Source organism: Pecten maximus, chromosome 9, assembly GCF_902652985.1.
Source record: "Pecten maximus chromosome 9, xPecMax1.1, whole genome shotgun sequence".
Classification (NCBI taxonomy): Eukaryota; Metazoa; Mollusca; class Bivalvia; order Pectinida; family Pectinidae; genus Pecten; species Pecten maximus.
The window spans coordinates 32,250,681-32,276,435 of NC_047023.1; the positions used below are offsets into that span (position 1 = coordinate 32,250,681).

The 25,755-nt window shown below is 34.1% G+C and overlaps 1 protein-coding gene across 1 annotated transcript; it reads right to left on the reverse strand.

The window, feature by feature from the left end:
- Positions 1-783: 783 nt before the first annotated feature.
- On the reverse strand, positions 784-24,699 carry LOC117333815 (neuronal acetylcholine receptor subunit alpha-10-like). Its single transcript, XM_033893225.1, is given in 6 exon segments — positions 784-2,185; positions 12,864-13,399; positions 16,565-16,674; positions 20,722-20,766; positions 24,414-24,515; positions 24,517-24,699. Coding segments are annotated over 6 exon segments (1,485 nt in total). The 5' UTR covers positions 24,571-24,699; the 3' UTR covers positions 784-1,547.
- Positions 24,700-25,755: the final 1,056 nt, after the last annotated feature.

Genomic DNA, 25,755 nt, shown 5'->3' on the forward strand with positions numbered 1-25,755 from the left:
TGTCCCAGGGAATTCGTTTTACGTGATGTAGATTTATATAAACGCACAAACAAGATTTTCTAATCACGAGGCGTTACTGTGTGTCTTTAATATGAACATATGTAAAGTTTGTATCAAAGTATATATCATACATAGATATCCCCCTGATGCTGCTATATGTACACAAAAAATTCCCTTCTTTAAATCATTTACACCATGTACTAGAATTTATAAAACAATAGTATCATATACCTCGATACGTTAGATATGTATTATAGCTGTACAGTGTATTTTGTACATATGATCTTGTCACCTCTCACATTGTTGGGGAACATTTACCTTTCCTTGTCAGTGTCCTACATGTGGTAATCAATAAGTTTGTTCATACAAACGTCAATTGTTTTATATATCCGACCAAACTTTCATTTACCAATCCATCAATGCATCCAACACTTGTTGATAAGAATCAACAATACCCGAGTTAACTTTCTCTTATTTATCATTCTAAACATGAGAAGCATGATTTAGTAACCAAAATTATCGCTACAAAGACAACAGAAAACAGCGAATATTTTCATGTTGTCAAAAAAAAACGTCACGCCAAAATGTTGATATATTTTCTTGAGTATCACTGTTTTTGAATAAAATTTGCTGTAGTTCAACAGAACTTAATACACGTAGAAACAAATCGTTTATATACGAAAGAACATTGATATCACACAAACGAACATCATATTGAAATGTGTAAGTATTTATAATATTTGTCAATGTCTGAGTTCATCGCGTAAACAGTTCATTGCCGCTGTTGTTTTTTAAAGGTTGAACATTTATGAAAAATATTGAAGGATAATATATGTATCATTCGTACATTTGAACATTAAAAACACATTGTCATTGTCCTATAATATTTTTTTCTGCAATCCTGTAAGAATTATATCAAAATATTTTTCTTAAAAGGTATTTAAAAGGAATTGATGTCAAATTTTGTACTGTGAATGTTACCTATTCTTGAGACGCGACAATTCCTGTAAAACATATATTGGAAATAAACACAAAATCATCAATTGTAATCAATGTACTCCATCCTGTGGATTTTAACCGTTTATACAACATACCTAAATGACTTGTTGCAAGTTACTTTGCTCAATCGGTTTTTAACCCGGTAGCACGATTTTTGTGATGTCACAAATAATCTTAGTGACGTCAGCCAAAACGACGTCATTTAGTGACGCCGACACGGAAGTTACTTTTCACATCACTACACCAAACAGAAATGATGTGAGAATTATGATTTGAAAGCATTCTAATTTGTTTGTTGATGTGGTGAACATGCAGAGCAAATGGAAACGTATTATTGACAATGGACCATCATTTTTTTTTTCACGGTACACATTTCGCGTTTTTTTGTTGTATCGAAAATAGCGAATTTAAAACACCTACAATTTTTTAGGTTATTGTCAAATGGGCTTGGTATTACCACGGCAAAATATCATCAAAGATCTATGAAAGCTGGAACAAATCACATCAAACATATTGGCTAAAATATTTTGGCAAAAACAGAGTCTAGCTCATTTGGAGGCAGGAGTGATGACAAGAATTATCAATGTTGAAGTAAAAGTTCCAAGGAAAAATATCCAGAACAACACCCTATCCACGACTTGAGCAACTCTCCTCCAATCTTGTACCACCTCGTAATCTCTGTCCTCCTTCTCATGTTTTTCAAGAATTCGTTTTAAAGCTTGTATAATTTCATCGTGTGCTTTATTATTAGAATGTCCCCTTGTTAAGGGAGGGCGATGATGTCGTCGTAGCGAGTCACTGGAACCCGCATTAAAACGTCCATCACCATTAAAACGTCCGTCACTTGTACGGTGATCATGAATGGTGGTACCTTCCCTTTCTGTAACTACAGTGTCCGCCATGCCATTTTCCATCTGGATTTCGTTTTGAAGTTCCTGGGCAATGTTATCAAGTGTCACCTTTAAGGACATGGTTCGGATGAATTTGGACTCTCGTGGAGTAAGATAGGAACTACACTTTTTTTCGTCGTTAATGCAAAATATAGATTGCATCTTTCCCAAACAAAGGCTTCGTATCCATGGCGGTACTTCCACTCTGTTAGGGCCCCGGTGATGAAGATTCAACACAAATACTGTCATCATGACGGACAGGGAAGTTAAGGTCATAACTATAGTCAGATATATACCTGTAAAGACAGAGAAAAGTACATAGAGCATGTCAAGATCAGAATTGGTTACAAACAGTATTTACTGAAAAAATAAGGGTACTCCAAATATCTGCAACTACAAACCAAGCGACAGCATATTTCATTGCAATATGAAGCAGGTAACATTTTTCTCATTTAAGTTATACTATCGCTGGATTTCTTCTTTCCAATTTCATTCTCACTTCGAAAAAAGTTAAATCATACTGTAAATGTACATGTTTTAGTGGTAATTTAATTTCAGTGGTTTTCTTGTTGAGAGCATTCCTCTAAATTATAATTGCTTTAATTAAGTTATATTATCGTTGTATTTATTCTTCTCAGTTTCATTCTCTCTTTTGAAAAGTTAAGACATGCTGCAAACGTACATAGTTTAGAGGTTATCTAATTTCAGTGGTTTTAGTGTTGAAAACATTCCTCTAAAGTATTACTGTACTAATTGTAGCCTCTACGAGTATGTATTGTTTTTTATGGAGTAGTGTAGGTGCGCCAAGTCCTCATTGCATTACGTTTATCTGTTTAGGGTTCGCCAAAATAGATACATTTACAGTAATTCCTTGGGAAAGCAATGTTGACAGCGCCATGTTCTACCGTTACGCAATCACGCCTCAAGATGAAAGTATGCAGAAACATATTCTGTTGTATCATGTCAACAATTTCTTTTAATCTGACATTCTTAGTGAGTCGAACCTATGTCAAATTACCCTATGTCACGTGTACATATACCGTAAACGTATTAGCGCTAGGGATGTCATTGCTTGCATAAGGTATGTCTGCTCAACTCCACACACTCTCTCAAGTTCTACCCAACGTAAAACTAATTAAAACATGTCGTCTTGCCGAGCGTCACTCCTGGTTTATTGTAATATTCTGAAGGATGGCAAGGACATTACATCCGTCGTGTAGATGATTGATGTATCTACAACAAGTGACACTAGTCAGTTTCAAAAGATCTGGAATGGCTAGCTGAAGCTAACAGCACAATATTAATGCAAGTTAATCAATTAATTTGGAATGTGTACATTTTAGAGAATGAAAAGGCAGCGTGGTATTTGTCGTGGTATTTGTCGTGCGTTAAGGTAGATGCTATGTTAGATATTATTTTAAAATACAATTTACAGAGATGAAATTCCCGTTTCGCATTGCAAGTGATAGAGTATCTCTGTGTCTTATCATGTGAATAGACAACTGCTTTATTTGCCCATTACCGTTCACAATCGAGTTATCCAATAATGTATAACTTTATTACACTCGAGTTATGTCATAATGTATACTTTTATCACAATCGAGTTATTTGATCACGTTTGACTTTACCACAATCGAGTTATGTTATCACGTATGACTTTACCACAATCGAGTTATGTTATCACGTTTGACTTTATGACAATCGAGTAATGTTATCACGTGTGTCTTTATGACAATCGAGTAATGTTATCACGTGTAACTTTATCACAGTCGAGTTATGTCACCAGAATAACACTTTATTCTGTTGAATTTAACCATTATATGTGTTAATATCAACTGAATGAAAAGTATTTTATTTTCACACTCTTTCAAAATATATTTTTCGGAAAATATACATTTCATATGTACCGTAAATCTTTGATAGTAACACATATTTTTAACCGATTTTAAGAGAAATGTCATCATAAGCATTTTCTGGAATTAGCATACATATAGCTTTGTAACCTTGACGTTATAGTCTTCAAAATTAAATCTGACAGAAAACGTTTTATTGAAGCCAGTTATAGACATGTACTAATTTTCCTAGTAAGAAGTCGGGACAAACTGGCAGACTTGTGACACGAACGAATGATAAAAAACCACAAAGTCAAACACACAAGGATAATGTATATGGAAATCAATGTCACCATGAATAAACAACGACAGGAGCTGTTGGTGGGAGCAGGAGAAAGGAAAACACGCCATGGCACGTAGATAAATAGTAAACAAGCAGTATGGATGGTACCAGTTCCTTGTAGTAAAGAATGACATTTTGGTTATATTTGAGCTCACATTCATTTGCCGTAAACACAGAAAAACAATTCCACGATCGTACAATTGATGATTAACATTTCTTCAATAATTGCATCATCAACATTTGTTTATAAAATGATTCTCCATTGCTTCCCAGTGCTCCTGGTTAAATAACTTAAATAACTGAACCTTTATTTAAATCAAATTAAATTTTCTTCCAATTAAAATTATAAACTTAATAATATCGCAAGATTTTCAAGAGTTCATTATTTTTTTATTCACTCAGGACACACAAATGTGTAACAAGAGGTCAACATTACAAAACAATGTATATGGTTTACATATCTCAGTATTAGGCTATATATCCTTTACTTCACCACCATATACCAGCTGTCGGATAATAAGTTACAATACATATACTTTAAATGCAAATTGGTGAGATATCAAATCATCAAAAGATTATTTAAAAATATGATTAGATTTGGAACTTTCGATTCACTCATAACAAAAATCAATGATTTCACAAGCTTTCTTGGACAAATAGAACGGAATAGTTTGAATAAAGAACAACAAGACAGGCGCTTATATCGATAGTGTATAAACGACTATAGGACACGGCACCACTGTCTTACTGCTGTACAAAAGCTACACTTTTCAGTTTATGTTCAGTCACGACTCAGAGGAATGGAACACAAGCTTTGCAATTCGTGGAAATTAAAGGGTAAACAACCCTCACGAGGCTACTGACGTTAATTGGCCAGTGATGAAGGCGTTTCTGTGTAGCTCTTTCGGAGGAGGAAAACAAATTTGAACGGGCTGAATTAAATGGAATAAATGGGAAATCTGTAATGGAAGTATATTTGGTTAATGTATAATGTCAAGATAAACACAAATGTTTAAATAGAGTACCATCTCATTCAAGGACAAGCTCAAGACTGTGTCTTTTATATGTGCAATATTACGCGAAAGAGACGCCAAGCACACAGTATGTAATATCAGAGACTCTCAGCATAGATACTTTTCTACTTTTTTTTTTATAGATACCTTTTAAAGAATTTTTAGTCATCTGTTCTCCGTTGACCCCTTTCAAACCCAGCGTTCAATGAATTGAAGTTCAATTTAAACATATCATGGTGAATTTTAAGGTTAAATAATTGTGTATGTTATGTTTTGTATGTTCTATGTGTTTCCTACTTGATCTAGACACTTTATTACAACTGTGGCTAATTAGAGTAAATACAGCTGTGTTAACGTTAAGCGCTAGTGTTCCTATTTGATGACTATTGGGATTTAACATCAGAGCAAATAGTAATTAAAACCACTGTCCTACATCACTAGTGTATAAACACCAATTGTTTATCTAATTAGATTTAACTTATTGTCAAGCACCTGCTGTACCACTGTCATTGACAGTCACTACTGTACACTGCACGTTAGCTGATTCTAGAACAAAGGTTTACTTTCTATATTGTATCTATAAATAAATAAACGTACGTACATGAAGAAAACTGTCATTAGTGGACATTTTAACATAATTTTCGCTTATTTTCTTTCTAAATCAACGTTATCCAATAATTTGGCAAGAATAAATCATCTAATCGTCTCTGATCTTGTAATGCAAGCCTTGGACGCAATTTTTGTTCTAAGAGGCAAAATACAGGCGATTTAGCTTGTAAGAGATGATAATTTACCGGCGGGAAAAGTATGGTATACATGTATTCGTCGTTGAAATTAAGTTACTGTAAAAATATTTATTTTAGCGGTTATTTTATTCTAGCTCTTTTCGCAATGAATCATTTCGTAAATTTTTTGATTGTGGTAATTGAAGTTCATTGTATCTTACAAAAAGTACTGTGAAGGCGCCAATCGGCACTACACCAATCTGTTTAAATTCAGTTTTGCGTTTATTAGTACAGTTTTGTCTTTAAATATTATTATGTTTACACTGGATTTGTTCATTATGATTCATTTTACGACGTCACATTGACCTTAATTCCGACAGTGGAAGTTAAAAAACTTCCAATTGAGATTCAAAAACAATACATGAAGTTTGAGTATTCAGAAATTCAGAGATATACCCCTATATAATTACAGTTTATTACTGTAATTGTATCTAAGGAAGTGCCAGCATAGTTTGTGTTTTATTAGGAGAGGCATACCCGGAGCCGACCCCTATATAACGCCACACGTGTTGTATGTACAAATGACACATCGCACACTTCATATATCCTTTTAAATCTCAGCTGTTTAATGTGCAGTGTCAGCTTAAAACAATATATTGTCGCGTAAGAAAGATTTATTTGATTTTATTGTTAATATAATTTATTAAATCAAAATTTAGATTTCGTTGTTCAAAATAAGGTTTGCTCATTGAATTTGCCAATAAAATATGATTAAATTTAATAACATTTAAAATAATGAGGAAAGCGTTATAGATATCATTTCAGTTTAAATACCGAAGATAACATTTTAACATTGTATAGGGCTATGTTATACAATTATTTTATTATAAACTGATATTCCGTAATGGAAAAATGATTGTTTACATTCATTCACCAGGCCAGACCGAATAAAGTCAAGGTTACCGGGATCCTACTATCGAGATATCTTATAAATGTTTCTAAATTGATAAGCAATTTACTTGTATTAAACACATAATTTCTTGTCCAAATAAAGATATAGAAATATTTATGTTATACTGGCTAGATGACCTTGTCCAAATTGACTTTGAAGTTTTAAACGACTTTATGTCTAGACTCACACAATCAGCAAACTTTCCCTTTCCGTTATTTGTATGCCTACGGGCCATATTCCGTATTTTAATCGTTACATACACGACAGATACAGATGACGTTGACAATAGCAAATCGAGTACAACAACAATAGGATAAGTGAATTGAATAAACGTTATCATTCTGATACCAGAGATGTAGCTTCATGTTTTCCTTTCTACACAATAACGATGTACGTAAGTCATTATTAACAGTAAATAATATAATATGTTATAAATTATAGTGCAAATGTTATACAATGACTTTCCCATTGGCAGTTGAGTTTTATCTATCGTGCAGCTGAAGAGAATTCTAATCCGTACTGCAACCGTTTATTAGTAATATCTATTTATTATTGGAGTGTTTGGAATGGTTATAACCTTTATTTGTACATTTCCTAATAAGAAACAAGGTATTTCCTTTATTTATGTACATACTATAGCCACATAATATAGGTAGATAATCCAAACAGGGTACTCAATATCATCAGGCAGACATGGATAGCAGAGTCATCAGGAAGCTTGACTTCCTCGAACACATGCTAATTTAACCCAGTCGTTCCAGGTTATCGCCAGACGAATGTATACTTAGATGTTTTGAAAAAAGGAAAGTACTGATGATTATAGGTCACGACTCTTTCTTTAGATATTTAATTTGTGAAGCTACCTGTTAATTTCGGCAAACCATGCGTAAAAGCAAGTTTCATGAGACACAGGAAGCTCATGTGGATAAGATATATTGCACAAAATAACCACGCCCTAATGCTCACAAGTGTCTATAGCAGGTAGTGCGAGCGATTGTTTGACCATTATTTGACTTTATAAAAGCAGAAACATCGATTCTTTCTTGATCTTTAAACGTAAATAGGGACTGTGCATTATATTGCACAAATATGTAATATGACATATAAAGGCATGAGTATGAACATTCTGTGTTCTCCTGAAGCTTGCATTTTACGAATGTTTTGCCCAAATTAACAGGTAGCCTTGCAAATTAAATGTCAAAAGTAAGACCGGGGGGTAGCCACGCTACATATAAACGATTGGTCAAGTTACCTATGTTCAATTGCATGCTTGTAAGATATCACTGAATTTGTTATTTACACATTAACCTTAAATCTATGATATCAAGAAACAACATGATCTATGTCGACATGCTGATAGAATATTCTTCGATGTTTCTTTCAAATACTGAAGGATACACGGTATAAGTCAAAGACGACGAGGATTGCTCTTCGTTCAGCATCCTATTGGGTGCGACAGTTTGTGAAAACAGGTACTCTCCTATAGCAATTTTTCTTTTTACGTTGACAATATGATATAAAATGTCAACATATTGTCTTATAACAACTATCTATATTAATTGTGTAAAGACACTCTCAGATAGCATTGACCCTTATCCAAAAGCCATGACAATAGGAACCTATCTACGCACTGACCATCCCTAAAGATCATTTTGGTTCCACAAGTTACACACTTGATAATAAAGAACACGGCCACATACATATAAAGGTAATCTTTCCTCGCCCCTAGTGATCTGTATATGGAGGTTTACGGTGTATGTAATCAAACACATGACACTATCCGACAGCCCTAGTGGCAGTGACTCGATATGATGAAATACTCTTTCTAAGGTTATCAGCCGGATGCTCGCCTTTAATTCCGTTAAGTCTGAAATTGAATTAGCCATACGGGAGTACAACCGAGCCATTTCTATAAAGATTCAAATAATTTAAGTATCCGTCAATATTCCTTTAATGATACGCGCCCCTCACTGTCGTTCCCCTGGCGTGTTATAAACCCATTTTGACTACGAAAACGGGCATGAACGGTTTTAGATTTCCAGATAGTAATTACACACTATCAATTCGTCTTTTAGCATACAAAAGGATATTGATTGGACAAATGGGGTTTATATATTTCTTTAAAAGCAGGTGTCATATGCAACACTTTCATTATTGCCGTTGGCCGTATGGAGTTTAATTCATTATATTTGATGTTGCAGAAAAATGTGTTGCATTACAAAATACGAAACAATCTTATATATTATTAATTTTGTATTTCTGTTAGTAATTAAAGGAAACGGAAGTGTAAACAAATGTTACACTGGTTTAGAATGAAAAGAAGCGAAGGATACAAACACGTTATTGAAATCGTAATTCTAGATCAAACTGACATAATAACGAAACTTTAATTCTAACCCAAATAAACACAGTATACTGACATAATAATGAAAGTTAATTCTAACTCAAAATCAACACATTATACCGACATAATAACAAAACCTTAATTCTTAAACAAAATCAATAAAGTATACTGACATAATAATGAAACCTTAATTCCAACTCAAATAAACACATTAAATTGACATAATAACGATATCTTAATTCTTACTCAAAACCAACACAGTATACTGACATAATAACGATAGCTTAATTTTTAATCAAAATCAATAAAGTATACTGACATAATAACGAAATCTTAATTCTAACTCAAAATCATAGATATGTATCGAGATCCCTGAATAAGGACATGTAGAATGAGACCAAGTGTTTCCGGAGAGTAAGCGTCGAAGCTTTACTTATTGATTGACACAAAAACTCTTCGTAAACGACTAGGGAGAATAAGTCCTGATGTTTCACAAGGCTAAGACTCGTCTGCCTCATCAACAATACATGTACCTTGCAGCGTTAAACACTTTATCAAGCATCGAGAGGTCGAATTTGATATCGACAATACGACATTCTAGAAAGGACATGCTTCCGGCTCTAAAATGTCCCTAGGATTTATCAACCTCAACCTCTTAAAACCTTATATTTCACTTTAGTCCGTAAAGAGTCGATATCGATATCTAGGACGGGAATACAGTAATATTCTTGTAATTATATTATACTCCTTGAAATTACATTTAGCACAATTTGATTAATTTTTATTGGACCAAATTAGGATTTCATTTTCCTCATTTCCTTTCAGCTTCGTTCGAGATGACATATTAGACGTTTGGTTTTATTCGGCTTTTTATTAACGTTGATATTGCCGGTCTAAAATGTACACATGTCCAGATAGTAGCTGCATTGATTCCACTCTCAAAGTTGATGAAATCTTTCAGATCCATAATTATAAAATGAATTCTGAATTAAAGATTTCTTATCCCGAAGTCTGAGCCATTTGTGTGTCTACACTAGTATCCTATTATAGAAATCGCTGTCATACGCTCATTCTGAAGAAATAAGGTTCTTTTGTATCTTATACAATAAGTATACATCATGATAGTTTACTTTCATTGTAACACTAAACTCATCCACTCAGTACATAGTAATACCTTGTGCGTATTTCAAAATGAAGGAAGCTATGCTCTGTTGTTATGATAATATTCTCGTCCAAAGGTAACGGCGATACATACATATGTATATGGTGGTGAACAATACCGGGACCTGACCATAGCCAATCATAACAATAGATCCAGGATATGATGGATTCCTAGATGCCAATATAGTCATTGCACTTGGTCACTGTGACTAACGTGATCGGCTCGTTTTTGTTTCCATACGTGTCCAATTTAAAGAAGTCCTATAAGGATATTTTACAATCCTTCGATTTCCAATTTAGATAGCTCTATGATGCGTTATCCTTAAGTAATTGTTAAAGGTAATTATTGACCAAATTGATCATATATGATTATACCCCATGAAAGTAGACTCAATGACACCTACCACTCTCCAACATCACCTGATCATCGTGATTTGTATTTCCATGAAGCCGTATGTATTACCTGTAACTGAGCTAGTGATAAGATATTGATAATAATCTCAAACTGAGGCTCAATCCAAGGTTTGGATTTCAGATAATTTGATCAAGAACATTAAGAAACTCGCGAAAATATAACGGTTTTCATGTGTGTTAAACATTAATTGTGAAACGTCAATGCATTGTATATTAAACGTTGTGAATAAAATATAATGCTGAATTTACGTTTACACAGAGGAAGGATGAACACAAGGCCATATAGATGTTCGCACCAAATGTAAAGGAAACAGACTAAACGGAATGGGACAGATCTAGTACGAGATATTACATGCAATGATGGAATAAATTCCAACGCATAATCAAATACAATACTAATTTTAGGAGTTATCTTTATAAAATCTTCTTATTAATGGTTAATCTGCGTTGCATGTATTGATTACAAACATTGATGTTATTTAGTGCATATGCTTATCTAACGAAAGAGGAAACATATTATGTTGTTGAGAGTGGCACAGAGTAAGAGAAATCCATCGCGATTTATATTTCTATAAGGAGTATGACGTAAGAAGGTGGTCATATTTCTCATTCAATAGAGCTCATTTTGGACGTTTTTAATCAGCGTGGGTTGACCAGTCCCGAAATCACAATGGCATCGGGTATCTATCACGAGGTTCCTTGCGTAAGAATCGGATACTCGTTTGCTAGGATAGGCATGCAATTTCACATCATATAATAAAGGATGGAGTGGGAGCCTCTTGTTTGGCAGGGCAAATATAAAAACATCAACTCATAATGGCCAGTCAATGATTAATGCATGCTACACTGCTAAACTTGATAGTGAATGGTAATGATAATGTTCCTTAATCAATTGAACAAAGCTCCGTGGCATTAACATAAGGAATAACGGATATGCTTCGTTCAATTCATTTCTTTTCGGAAAATAATGGTATTCTTGATATTTATTTCCGAAAATAAACAAAGCTTTGTTGAACCTTAATTGTTTAATGTAAAACTGATGCAAATAAAAAAACCGATTGATACAACATTAATCTAATTTACCCCATTAAACTCTGTCCTGTCGCAGAAGAACTCAGTGAGTACCATACTACACCGTATTTATAACAATACGTTGTTTTTCATATCACATATTATGTTTTGCTCTGGGATAAAAATTGTATATAGAGGTTTCTATATAAAGTGCGTTTCAAATCATAATCCAAGTTCAATTAGATAATGGGGCACTATTTGGCATTTGGATAAACATTATGTTTTAGTTTTCTAAAACAAATATTGCAAAGGGGTTTCATGACTTAACTACAAAATGTACAATTTGACCTGCATTTGCATAGCGGGTGATGTCAATGAAACAACGAAAGCTCCATTCGAGAACGTGATAGTACTAGGACTAGTGATATATTTGTATCTATCTATTGTACGAGTATTTTCAATTTGGAAGAAAGTAAATGCTTTTTCAGTTTAAATGATTGCGTTTAAACATTTGTTGGCAAGACACTTTTTTTTTTTTTAAATAACACTTTATTCAGAGGTGTTCATGGCTGAAACGATACTTTAGTTATGGGGATATTACTTCAGTCTGGGACAAGCTGCAACAATCATTTTAATTGGTTCATGAGAAGTCAATCTATGATTACGTATGCAACAACATTTTTGCAGTTATGATTTCACAGCTAACGGTGCAGGTGTTTGTTGAGTAATATATATCTACAAAATGCATTCCATGTTTAAGTGAACCAGTTCTGACGTCAAATAGCAGTTTACGGATGTCAATCGAAATCTTGACGTGGGAGGTCATAATCTTATTTTAAACAACGACTATTTCTATGTCCTTTATGTCACACATCTTAGGTTACGTGGCTTCGGATCTGAGATTACGTGGTCGGCGCTCTAACCGACCTAGCTTTTGCGGTCCTTGTAACATATCGATGAGTAAATAATACATACATAATATGCTCTTACACATTTTCTGAAAGAAAAATATACATTGTAAATATACATTGACCACTTGTTAAAAATATGCTTCTGATCTTATAACGCTGTTTCAAAGGACACTATTTTGTTTTGTTTTTATCTTCGGGTCCTATGCGATAGCCTTGTTACTAGAAAACTGATATCAATAAATTGACTTTTCCTCATAACAATACTCACTTATGAGCGGTACGAATTCTGAGGTTTCCGGTAGATTTTCCGCTACTGCCAGCATGAATACTGAAAAGGCCAATAGTACTGTGATTCCCAAAGCAATCTTTTCCCCAGAGTCTGGTGGCAGGCAGAACACGAGGAGTGTCAACGCCGACATCATTATACACGGAAACACAACATTGTACATATAGTATAACGTTCGACGTCGGATATGGACATAAAACGTCACATCCGGAAATGGCTCAGGGCAGCAAGGGTATACAACAACGTTCCTCACAACTCTAACCTGAAGTAATTCCCATTCGCCATTCACTACATAATTAGACAGGTCTACCTCTTCCGATCTATTCGTGATATCCACTTGGTATCCATCATATGTCCAGGATCCGAATTTTAATCTACAACTTTGGTCATCAAACGGAAAGTAAGTCACATCAACTTTACAGGAACTTTGTAATTTCGTTGGAACAGGCCAAAACACTTCACCATTATTTTTTACCATGGCATTCGCTGGCATAACTCCATCGGTGTATTCAGCCGCACTACAAAAAAAAAAAAAAAAAAATCAGATTAAAATATCTCAGCAATATTACTGTTCTCTACAACAATACAGTAAGGATATTACGTCAAAAGAAAGAAACAAGTGTATAACGCTAACGTATATGTAAAAGTGACGGATTTCCTCTAAAAGAGAATCGGTGTAACGTCTCCATACTTCAGTAAATACATATATGCTCCAGTAACTATATCACCCGTGGTAACTATATACGAGGGATGATTGATATATGTTGTGAGCCTTATATTGAAGGAGGTACTCAAGGATGTTCTTTTTAAGTCCTTCTATTTTCTGACTATATAGGGCCGTGTACCCAAGGACTGGTCTCATTTGGTTAGTTTATATCGACGAGGTAGCGCTCTAAAGTAAACAAGACAAGCGGCTTTTGCAAAATGGACAAAATCGGTGAAAGAGCAGTGATCCAATATTTGCATAAAAAAGGTTTAGCACCATAATGATATGGTAGCAACACTAAGAAAAAAATGCTCCTTCATATGCTAAGGTGAAAAGGTTGGTGACGGAATTTAAGCGCGGTTGTCAGAGCCTTGAGGATGAGCCCCCGTCCTGGAAGACCTGTCAATGTTGCAACCACAGAAAAGTCAATAAAATCCATGATATTGTTATGCCTGACAGACGAGTCTTAGAAAGATAGAGTTGGCAGTAGAGTTGGCAGTAGAGTTGGCATTTCACAGGAAAGAGTACATTCCATTCTGACGGACGATCTTGCAATGGGAAAGCTTTCGGCCCGGTGACCACCAAGACTTCTTATAGTTGATCAGAAGCACACCAGGCGCATATTATCGCGTACTAATGTTAATCTTTTTGAGGAAAATCCTGCAAAAGTTCTTCAGATATTGGTCACTATGGTTGAAACATGGATCCATCATTTTACTCCAAAGGCCAAACAACAATCGAAACAATGGAAGCACCCTGGCCCTCCCCCACCAAAGAAGGCAAAGACTGTTCCATCAGCTGGGAAGGTTATGTTCTATGTTTTCTGGGATGCAGATGGTATTCTGCTGATAGATTATCCCCAAAAGGGACAAACAGTCAATTGTACATACTATGCTTCACTTCTGATGCAGTTACGGGAAAATATCAAACTGAAGCGCAGATATAACCTCACTAAAGGTGTGTTATTCCATCAGTATAATGCTCCTGTTTACAATTGCTGCCTTTCACGTTTGTGGCTCTAAATTATTTAAGCGTTCGCCTTATTCATCTGATTTCACCCTATTCCCAAAACTGAAAACAGCTATTTCAGGCATCCACTTTCAGTCTGATGATGACGTCATACATGCAATGGATGACTTTCTGAACAGCCAATAAAAGGAGTTCTGAAAGGGGCTTATGTTGAAAAATCATACAATATGTCCGGCAAAATTCAAATCCTTCAATATGGGGTTCACAACATATCAATCAGTTCTCGTATATATACATGTATGTAACAAAGAATGCACCTACCCTACAGCAACTAGATATATATACATGTATTATAGCAAAAAGTACGTTTATTGCATTTTTGCCACTGAAATATAGACATTAAACAAATTGATAAAACTTTTATTTTCACTGCAGCGATGCGCAGTGAAAATATCAGTTTAGCAGTGAAAATATAGGTTTTTCCTTTTTGACCAATCAGAGCGAACCTTTGTGTTCACCTCATTGAAACTTTTTTACCCAATCGAAACGAGGAGAGATCAAAGGGTTATTGTCCTGTATTTCTGAAATATTCAGTTTTTGACGAAATATTCACTTGTCGTTAACTGTTCATGCACTGATTCTCAGATAACAGCATAAAACGCCTAAATTGCGTTGTGCCGTCCTTTCAAAATGGCGCCGTCAAGTTGACGTGGAGTAATGTTACAAAGAGACGACGTCGTGAATTATGTAACTGATTCCCGCACTTTTTGACACTTAACAATGTGTCGATGTTTTCAATTCTTTTTAGCCTAAAACGCAATAAACAGAAAATTGACTCATATGACAGAATATATTGATATTTTTCACTCGTGCTTCGCACTCGTGAAAATATCGATATCCTGTCATACTCGTGAAATATAGGTTATATTCAACGGGAAACCATTCAATATCCTCTATGCATTACAGCACCAAAGTGTTATCTACGCCACAGAAACTAAATACATACACATATGTATTAAAGCAACAAAGAAAATACCTACTCTACTGTATTTACTTAAATGATATACTACACAGACAATTGGTTGCATATGAAACGGCCTGAAAAAGCGAAATATAAAAAATAAATAAATAAAAAACAAAACAAAATTATAATTATTTTATAGCACGCAGTTACATATGCAATGCATGTAGCCCAGGGGCGAGCTTTTATGTGTTTTCATTCTCTTTCTACCACTTGTGTGCAATCAAACACGGATTTCTTATCTGCGGATGCATCAAATCAAGTTTGTCTGAACATTTTTATGAAATTTCCCATCGGCTATCAGTGGTCGCTAACAGTTGATTACACAGGCGGTAGAAGCGGATAATAATTGAATATAAAAGTATTTGGGGACATTTGAGATATAGATATTACGCCAGGAACATTGTACGGTCTATCGAGGATGTGTGTATCCATGTGTAAATAAATATGCGTTTACTATCAAAGTCATTTGTTCACCCTGTGGATGAATGCTAATTAAGCAGCAAAAGTTTTGGACCTGGCGACTCGTATATCCCATAATGTTGTAAATTGTTACCATCTGCAAAGATCATATACATGTATAGTTAGCTATAAATGTCAAAACGTGACAAGCAGGTTATTATTAACCTCGGGGACTCAAAAATCCACCAGCAGTAATCTTAAATCATTGTACAAAAGCCACACAAAATATAAACACTCGGTAAGTGTTGTGTCGACATAATGGATATCATTTTGAAAAATATTTGTAAAGACAAAATGACAACAAAACTACTTTCAAGAAAAATAAACCAGTTGCCAATTCAATAAATTTCCATTCGTTTCATTTGACTTCTTCCATTAGGCTTCAGAGAATATTTGCTTCCTACTGATTTCGAACATAAATCTGTCTCTAAAATGATTAAAGGTAATTACAAATTGTGATTTAATGATCTTGATAACAGAGTAATTTCGGGAGAATCATAATAAATAAAGAATTTAATTACGCACTTGTTGTAAAGGACGATATCCGGCAGCCAGAGTTTGTCGCATGGTATCCGAATTGTGGTAATGTTGTTGAAATCTTTAGGGTCCCATTTGAGGAACTCATCGTGCCAGCCCTGAGGAATAAAGCACACTGGCATAGTTTTTAATACATAAACATGCTCATTTACATATCTTTTTAATGAGATTTTATATCATGTTATGTTTTATGAAACAAATCTTTTTATTTTTGCGATCGCAAATTAAAGCTTTGAGACGAATTTCATAAAATCTCATACGGAATGAAATCAAATTTAACATACTTTTGATCATATACATCAGAAGACATTCATTTCGATAGGTTTTATAGTCAAAATATGGTGGACTTAATCAACCAGAGACAGCTATTATGTTGAACCATTTATAGTCCAATCCGTCACAAAGTATTTCTAGCTGGTACGACTGGTGGTTGACGATCTAGGTAAACTACCCTAGTAACATAATACACAGCGAATCCACTGGAAAACAGGCAGGTTGTGTGATGAAATCTGATATCTTTTTAATGTACTAAATTTTGGAAGCATACTTCTATATAAACCACCACAAAGTTATGTTTAAGTGTGAGTGAACATTTTTGTGTTAACCATAACATTATAAATATACTCAAGTATGTATCTGTATACATTTGGAAACATGTCTGTATAAATTATCGCACTGTTAGCCTACGAAAATGTCAAATTATATCTGTATAAATGTGAAGACATATCTGTATCAAACTCACACTATTAGCCTACTAGATTGTAATACCATATCCAATACGCTGTCCGGTAACTTTATGTTAAATATACTTTTTATTTTGCTATTGTACTTTGCTTTCATTTCGCAAGAATCAATCATTAATGAAATATTCAAAAACACTATATTTTATACAAATATAATTTTTAAAGAAATTCTATTTAGCTGAATTATATCTTTCTTGATTTATAAAATTGTGTTCTGCTTTGATAAATGCATTTGCATTTACTGCTCGAAAGTAAAGTGAAATATTTGGGTATAGTTTTACCATCTCTATGCGATTTGGTTGCATTTATGTATTATAAATAGGTTTGTATTCGTGCATCATTTGATTGAAGAGTTTTCAGCAATGCCTACAATGCAGACAAGTCTTCAACTGTTTGATGTGTGGCACCAACCATTGGTAGATAATATCGTCTGGTCAAACTCTCGCGAGATTTGAAAATTGACTGATATTGTTATAAATCTTTGTCAAAATTGTCTATGGGGAGGACACGATATGATGCCAGATTTTTTTTTCGGAGAATTCAACTCTTGTCTTGTGAATTTCACTAGAGGATTATATGTACTGGTCATAACTATTTCCTATAGATTTTCCCAGAAGAAGCAGCCATCAACTTGAATTAGAGCATTTGTCAAAATTGCGTTTTGGTTTATATGGTAAAAGCGTAACGTTCATTCCAGAACGGCGCCAGATACTCTCGAACGGTATAATTCAAACGAATGAGAAAAGTCAAAGTATTTATGAATTTTGTACAAATGTTTTCCAAAGCAATCCTTTACCTGTAAGTGGAAATTTAAAGTACGGGGATCAACGCCCTCGAGACTGCAACAGTCATGATGAGGACAAAATTGAAGCATAATCGAATTCTGTTTACCAAAAACATTTCAGAATGTTTGATTTCGTGCTTGAAGTTAATATCCTTAATACAAATATCAACCAAGAGGGACATCCATTACAACTATGAAACATTTAAACAAGCATGATATTATATAAAACATTTAATAGTTCATTCCCTATTTACTTAGTTATATTTGAACATGACATAATTTTGTAATCAATTTCCGTGTTAATTAAATATACCAGCATAAAATCTTTATGACACAGTTGTAAATGTCAACCCAATATAATCGATAAAGGATTATTTTATAGAATGTAGTCGTTTTTTATTGAGCGGATTATCAAACAACATATTATAAGAGAACTTACCAATATCATAAAATAGGGAATGGCCGGTGCGTTTTTGGAATTTGATCGTGAACGGTCATTAATTATTCATGAATGCACACACAACAAAACTGTCTTTGATGACATTAAGAGATAAAATTTCAATTAATCTTTGCTTAATAAATGACTCTGTCCCTCATGGGATGTAAACAGTTTCCGTCGTATTAGGTGAGTGTGTACTCTTTTGTATTTATAATAATTGTGAAGGTAGACAGCGGCTTTTTTAAACAAACATCTTAATGGCTGCTTTGATCACTATACTTGTTTCACAGGATACTGAACTTTTAACAGCACCGAAACGTGATTTTATTATATGCAAAGTGTACATATTGTATTCAATATGACGCACAAATGACGTATACACGTGCTTCCTGTTTCTGATTAACCTACATGTTCTTTCCAACAAGGTGACGTTATTTTGCAAATACAACTTTTTTTCGATAAACTGTTGAGGTTGCGTACACGCGAGCCTATATGTTTCCTAGATTCATCATATTATAGAATATCTATTGATAAAGCTACATCTTGTTTCGAACAGTTAATCACAATTACAAATATTTCTGTATTTTATAGTGCATATCCATTGGTTTTAGAGACCATTGTGTGTGTTAATGCTGGGGACCATTTGACATCTCTGTACATGGATCAGCATTGTTGAGACCATCCTGTGTGTTTATGCTGTAGACCTTTTGACTTCTCTGTACTTGGGTCAGCATTGTTGAGACTATCCTTCCTGTTTATGATATGAACCATTTGACTTCTCTGTACTTGGGTCAGCATTGTTGAGACCATCCTGCCTGTTTATGATATGAACCATTGACTTCTCTGTACTTGGGTCAGTATTGTTGAGACTATACTGTGTGTTGATACTATGGATCATTTAACTTCTCTGTACATGGGTCAGCATTGTTGAGACCATCCTGTGTGTTGATGCTGTAGACCATTTTACATCTCTGTACTTTGATCAGCATTGTTGAGACCATTCTGTTTTTATACTATAGACCCATTGGCATCTCTGTACATGGATAACCATTGTAGAGACCATCCTGTGTATTTATGCTGTAGATCATTTGACTTCTTTGTACATGGAGCAGCATGGTTCAGACTACCTTTCAATATGTTCAATCTCAGCTTTCATTGGACATGTTTGTCACGCTAGTGGGAATGCGCATCCGGTGATATTCCATAAAGGCCGCAGACGAACGTAAAGAAAACTCTGCTGACTGAATATGAACAACCATTAATTATACTATACGTCATACAGGTTATATCTAGACAGTTGAACTACAGAATTTAATTTGCTTTCTCTTTTTATGTCTTATGTAAGGCCTAGTTCTATTTAAACCGAAATAAGTAATTCATTACCGGAAACGTAATCAGAACGTTCGCATAGTTGTGCTAATGACGTCATCACGATCCCAAGAGTATAAATGATAATTCATGTCTAATAACAAACCACTTGTGTTGTGTGTTTATTAAAGATAATAACATGTTGATGTATATCTTTGTTTCTATCTAATCAAAATGTAAAAGTTGAATTATGTTGCATTTAAGGTTAGGAAGATGGAATTTTATTTTTGTTAAAAGTGTTTATATCCACCGAAACACATTATATGGCGTCGTTGTTTCGAAGTGCTACAATTAAGGCCAATTTATAAATCCCCTTGCAATTAAAACCCCCATGTTAGGTGTTATATTTCTGATCATTTGAGAACAATGAAATAATTACGTCAACTCTCCACTATGTGGTACACTCTGGTTTTGTTGTAAAAATACGTTCGACATTGTTCTGGGATCTCATTTAAGTAAGCTGCGGTCCGAAAATGAATATCGTCGAGATTGGTATTTAAAAGGGAGATATATGTTGTCAATATGGCATATTGCTATAATATGTCACAGTGTGCTCTAAAGCAATAAATCTCGACCCAGTGGTAAGACTTTGCAAGGTTGGTACTAGGCTTTACGGAGTTTCCGAGTACCGAATACATTTTTATTTTTTTTTTTAACTTTTTGAATTAGTGTCAATCATGTCAGTGAATATTGGCAGTTAATCTATAACGAAACACTGAATATTCGAGAATTTTCGTATATCTAAAATCATTATTAGTAAAATACTGCATGCCAACATGTTAAAACGAGAATATATAGAAAGCAAACTTACCTGATCGAGCCAGGCGTTAGTCACAAGAACCTGATTCTTTTCATCCTGTAAAACATAAACTAATGTTAATGAAAACAAAAGACTGAGACAGATCAGTTTTGTAAAAGAAATAAATTAAAGATCTATTCATCTTTCATAATACTTTCATGTAAAAGTATTCTATTGTACGTATTGTGACGGAGAAATATCGGGTAACACAGTTTATACAACTATTCCGTAGTCTCTATTAGTCTGCTGTCAGGCAAGTACACTATTTGTCTATGATTAACAAATGTAACAGAGCAGCCAGCTTCCAACACAAGAGGGAAGGTTTGAGAAAACACTGATTTTCCCTACGTGAGGATAGTAACTCTGTAATACAAATGCACGCTATAATAGGTTGGAAGGTGAAATGCTGCAGTACATGGTACCAAAACTTATACAGCTAGAGCAGATATTTAATAAAAACCATATTTGATACGAAATGATAACATATGTCGGCTATAGAGTAAAATGTATTATTCTGATCACAGACCGGATGGTTTATGAATATTGAACGCCGATGTGTGGGATGTCGCCCAGAAGTGTGATCCATTGGTCTCGGGTGATGCCTTTAACCTAAGACGTATGAGCTTGTCATCACGTCGTAGAAAAAAAAGTATTTTCTGTTATCTATCGGGAGAATCTGAAGATAAACGGATACTTTAATTGTAAGACGTACCCTAGGAACCACTCCCTAGGGATGACTTGTAGTGGTAATGTCGACTTAACGCATTCTCTGGTCTTTTTCCTATGTAAAGTGACAACATAAAAGGAACCTATATTGATATTAACGTAGAGATTCACTTGCGAACATTTTAATTAACTAAAATAATGACGCAAGTGATTTGTACTCAAGTTCCTATACCTGGGTTGGAAACTCATTTACGTAGTGCGATATTCTTTCTTAATTCATTTGATGAATTTGACATTTGATCCAACCAATACCAATACCTTTACTAATGTTTAGCGATGTTGCTTATCTTTATGAAAAGTTATAATGATAAATATGATCGAAAGTAAATACAATGGAATGTGGAAAACCTCCAAAGAGTAGCAATGACGAACATGCGATACAAACATAAACGTCAAGTCTTGGAGATTTTTTGGATTTGCAGTCGGTATACTTAGACACCTCAAAATGTCTTCTTTTGTTATAATCCAGGAAAGGCAAGCTACCACATATATTCACACGTTAAACATGTAACGTTGACTTTGAATGACAGGTTTACAACGTCTTTGTTGAGATATTTCACAGACTATTGTCATACCAACTGAGACAGATTCTATCTTGGACAACTTCTTTAGGTGTTGCATATAAATCAAATGAAAAAGGTAGGCTTTTTAGATAAGGTAACATTAACTTCACTTACTTATTGCATATCATATAAGCTGCATCGAATATATTGTTAAAGAAAAAAAGACCTAATTGAGCGTGCATATACCCATCATATTCGAAACTTTTTAACTTTCGTTTACACTGATCGCACAACTATAACAAACGTGATTATTTCAATTTTCTATAGCGTGCAAGTCCCCCTCCCCCCTCTTCCCATCCGGAATAGAACCTCAACTTCTCAATTGTTTGATCGTTTTACTAAATAGATAACAAGCAGCACAAGGGTTCCGATGATCCAGGTAAATTGGAGTTTTATAGTGGTCCTCACGATTTGATTGGGCAATATTGCAATGTCTTTATCATATAGAGATTCAAGTTTTCAACGCTCGTTATTATGCCTAGTGGCGATTTCGTTTTCGCATTATGAAAATGTGGCGTTCTTCCAATTTATCTCGCTTTATATGTCAGGTATCGTGTAAACTATTATTTTGCTTAACTTTTACTTATACCCATTTTCATGAAGTTACTTATATTTTGGTTACTTTGGTCTGTATTTTTGATCGATGTGGTAAGCTACACAGGCCTATCGATGAAGCAAATATTATAGAACATATTAATTTCAATCGTATTAGATAACAACTAATTGAACGTTTCCTGCATCGTAAATACCGGTTATGCATTTTTATGATAAGTTTTTGTCTTTTGAAATGATATGATAGCACAAAATCCGACAATAGACACATCTACAATAACGATGTCCATTTGTTACAAAAGTTATCTTGCGCCTGTCCAGACTAATGAATGTATTTGCAGGTTGGAAGCCAACTACCTGTCTTGTATACGTTGATAGTGTTAAAATGGTTGATATATCGCCGTAATATCCACGTACTGTAACATAAGAGGACAGGAAAAGCTTGGCTACAGACATCCTTCTACTTAACAGTTATCCGTCTTCGATCTAATACAATCTTATATACTTCTAGTACTTGTGGTGAAGTCGGTAATGTGCCTGTGACGTATTTGAATTATATTAACAAGAACAGCGTAGGGAATTTGACGGTCGTACTTTCATCTATTAAAGGTTAGTTGGACGATACATTGGATAATACCGTAAACCAATAACACTGATCTTCATTCAGTTTGGGATGTCTATATCTATATAATGCTACGACATAAATAAAACCAAATCTAATACTCCTCGACTCAATGTGAACAAAGTGCAGGCAAATCTTGAACTGTAAATACTTTAAATCAACATTTAGTTTGAACTACATGTATGTATATCACAATGATGTTAAGACATAAACAATTCTCAGACTTAGCACAAATTGGTGCTACCGAACCTAGGACAGGTCACTAACGTATTATCAGTTTACAATGTAATATATGTATTAACAATGCTGTCATAAGACATAAGACCTAATACAAATTCGTGCATCACGTTCACAATCACTTTATATTAAAATCATAATAAACAAACTATAACGAAATGAGTAGTAATACATATACCTAATACTTTCAGACAGTTTAATAAACCATTCAGTTAATGATGCAATAGATTTATGCTTACGATAACGACAGCAGGTAAGCTACTTCTAAACCGAATATAGCCGTATGTTAATGATATCTTTCACCAGTCAACTATACTTTAATCAAATCTTAAAATGTATTTATATATATATGCCGCTCTACATGTACGTTATATAATGTGGCGTCATCATATTAATCATTTAATGTTTTATCACTCATATTAAACGTTTATTGTTTAATCACTCATAATAAACGTTTATGTTTTATCATTCATATTAAACATTAATATATTTTATCACTCATATCAAACATTTATTGTTTTATCACCCATAATAAACGTTTATTGTTTTATTATTCATATCAAACATTTATTGTTTTATCACTCATAATAAATGTTTATTGTTTTATTACCCATATTAAACATTTAATGTTTTATCACTCATATTAAACATTTCATGCTTTTTCGTTCATATTTCAAATTAGAATCACCACACTATGTGAAGCTTTAATCGTGGCTGTTATCAATTCATCCACCAAAAGAACAAGTTTCGTACCCGGGATAGAAATCTCAAATGTATATGTTTTGCATATTTTTGTGTTGAATCTTAATTTGAAAGTTTTATAGTGCTTTAACAGCGATTCTGAAATCTCGATAAAGTAACTTCTTGTCTCTTTCTACTTGTCTATTTTAAGGAATTCACATGAACAAGTTTTGAAGTTATGAAAAAAGATATTTTCACTAAGCAAGTGATTAAGCTATTCACATTTTGAACAGATGGGTCCTAGAATACAAAACCCTACTTACCATGTCAAAAATCTGAGTCATCGTTAGGCCCATCCCTACCACTACTGGATTGCTTGCGTTTCGGACAGGCCGGACAGACTTTTCATACCCCATGAGGAGGAAAGTACATGAGACGTTGCTCGTCTGGAACTGACTGATTCCGTAAATCTTGTGACATTTTCCGCCTATCATCCGAAGAATGAACTACGTATGTGACATTGTAGAATGCACTCTCGGGAATCCCCTGAAGTTCCGGTAGGACGTCATATCCTGTCAACAGCAAATATATGCACTGACGTTAAAACATGGTTGTGAAAAAACAACAAAAAAAAACAAAAACAAAAAAAAACAGAGTACCGATATTAAAGTGAAACCGTGTATGTTTGTATAAGCTATGAATAGAAAAAAAACCCAATCAATATTCATAGCTATTGTTTATATTCAAGTATTCTAATGCAAGTCTTTTATAAATCTTCCTTGATAATGTCGACATATTTTTCAAAGCGATATAAAAGTCAATAAAGTCATCTCTCAAATATTCCTGTAAACATTTTGATATACATAACATTAACAAATATCAAAACTGTAAAAGTATTTGATTTCATTATGACAAAATGTGTTTTTAGTCACGTGATAATATTTATTACTTGTTGCAGTTGTGAAGGGATTTTACACGTCCGGTATAAATAGGAATAAAAGCTTCACCTCCCCGTCTTGATATATTCTCTCTTTCCTATGAATTCGCATTAAGTTACTTTTGAATAAAATCTCTTAGAAACCGTTCCCAAACTTCTAGACAATTTCCCAAACTCTTTCATCACAAGACTCTGGTGCATTGCCTCTTTGCACTGTAGCGAAATCCAATTACGTCCTGAAGGATCTATTCTGATCAAGTCGTAATGATTTGAATTTTGATTCGGTGTATGATCACTCAGCAGCATGCTTTTATCAATGTCTGCCAAATACATATTATTTATGGTAGCTTATAACAATACATTCTTAAATGTATTAAGAAATATGTATATTAAGTAACAATAAAACGCTGATATCACCATTATATTTACGGTATCGTGTTATTGTATCTTTGCTGGTCTGATATACATTATCGAGAGGTAATATAAACAGATCAAGACATATCCACATGGGAAGGTAGCAAGATGTCACTGCTATCGGCGAATACGGGCTTATTAAACCAAGTATAATCCTGCATTTATCAAAATGTCAAGTACAACATAAATACACCGTTATTAAGGCCTGATCCATGTTGTACTCGTCAGAATTTAATGGGTATGGCCGCTACCGAAATAATAGTGCCATGTTGGTACCAGCTTGATGCATTGGATGACAACAGCCAACATCCCAT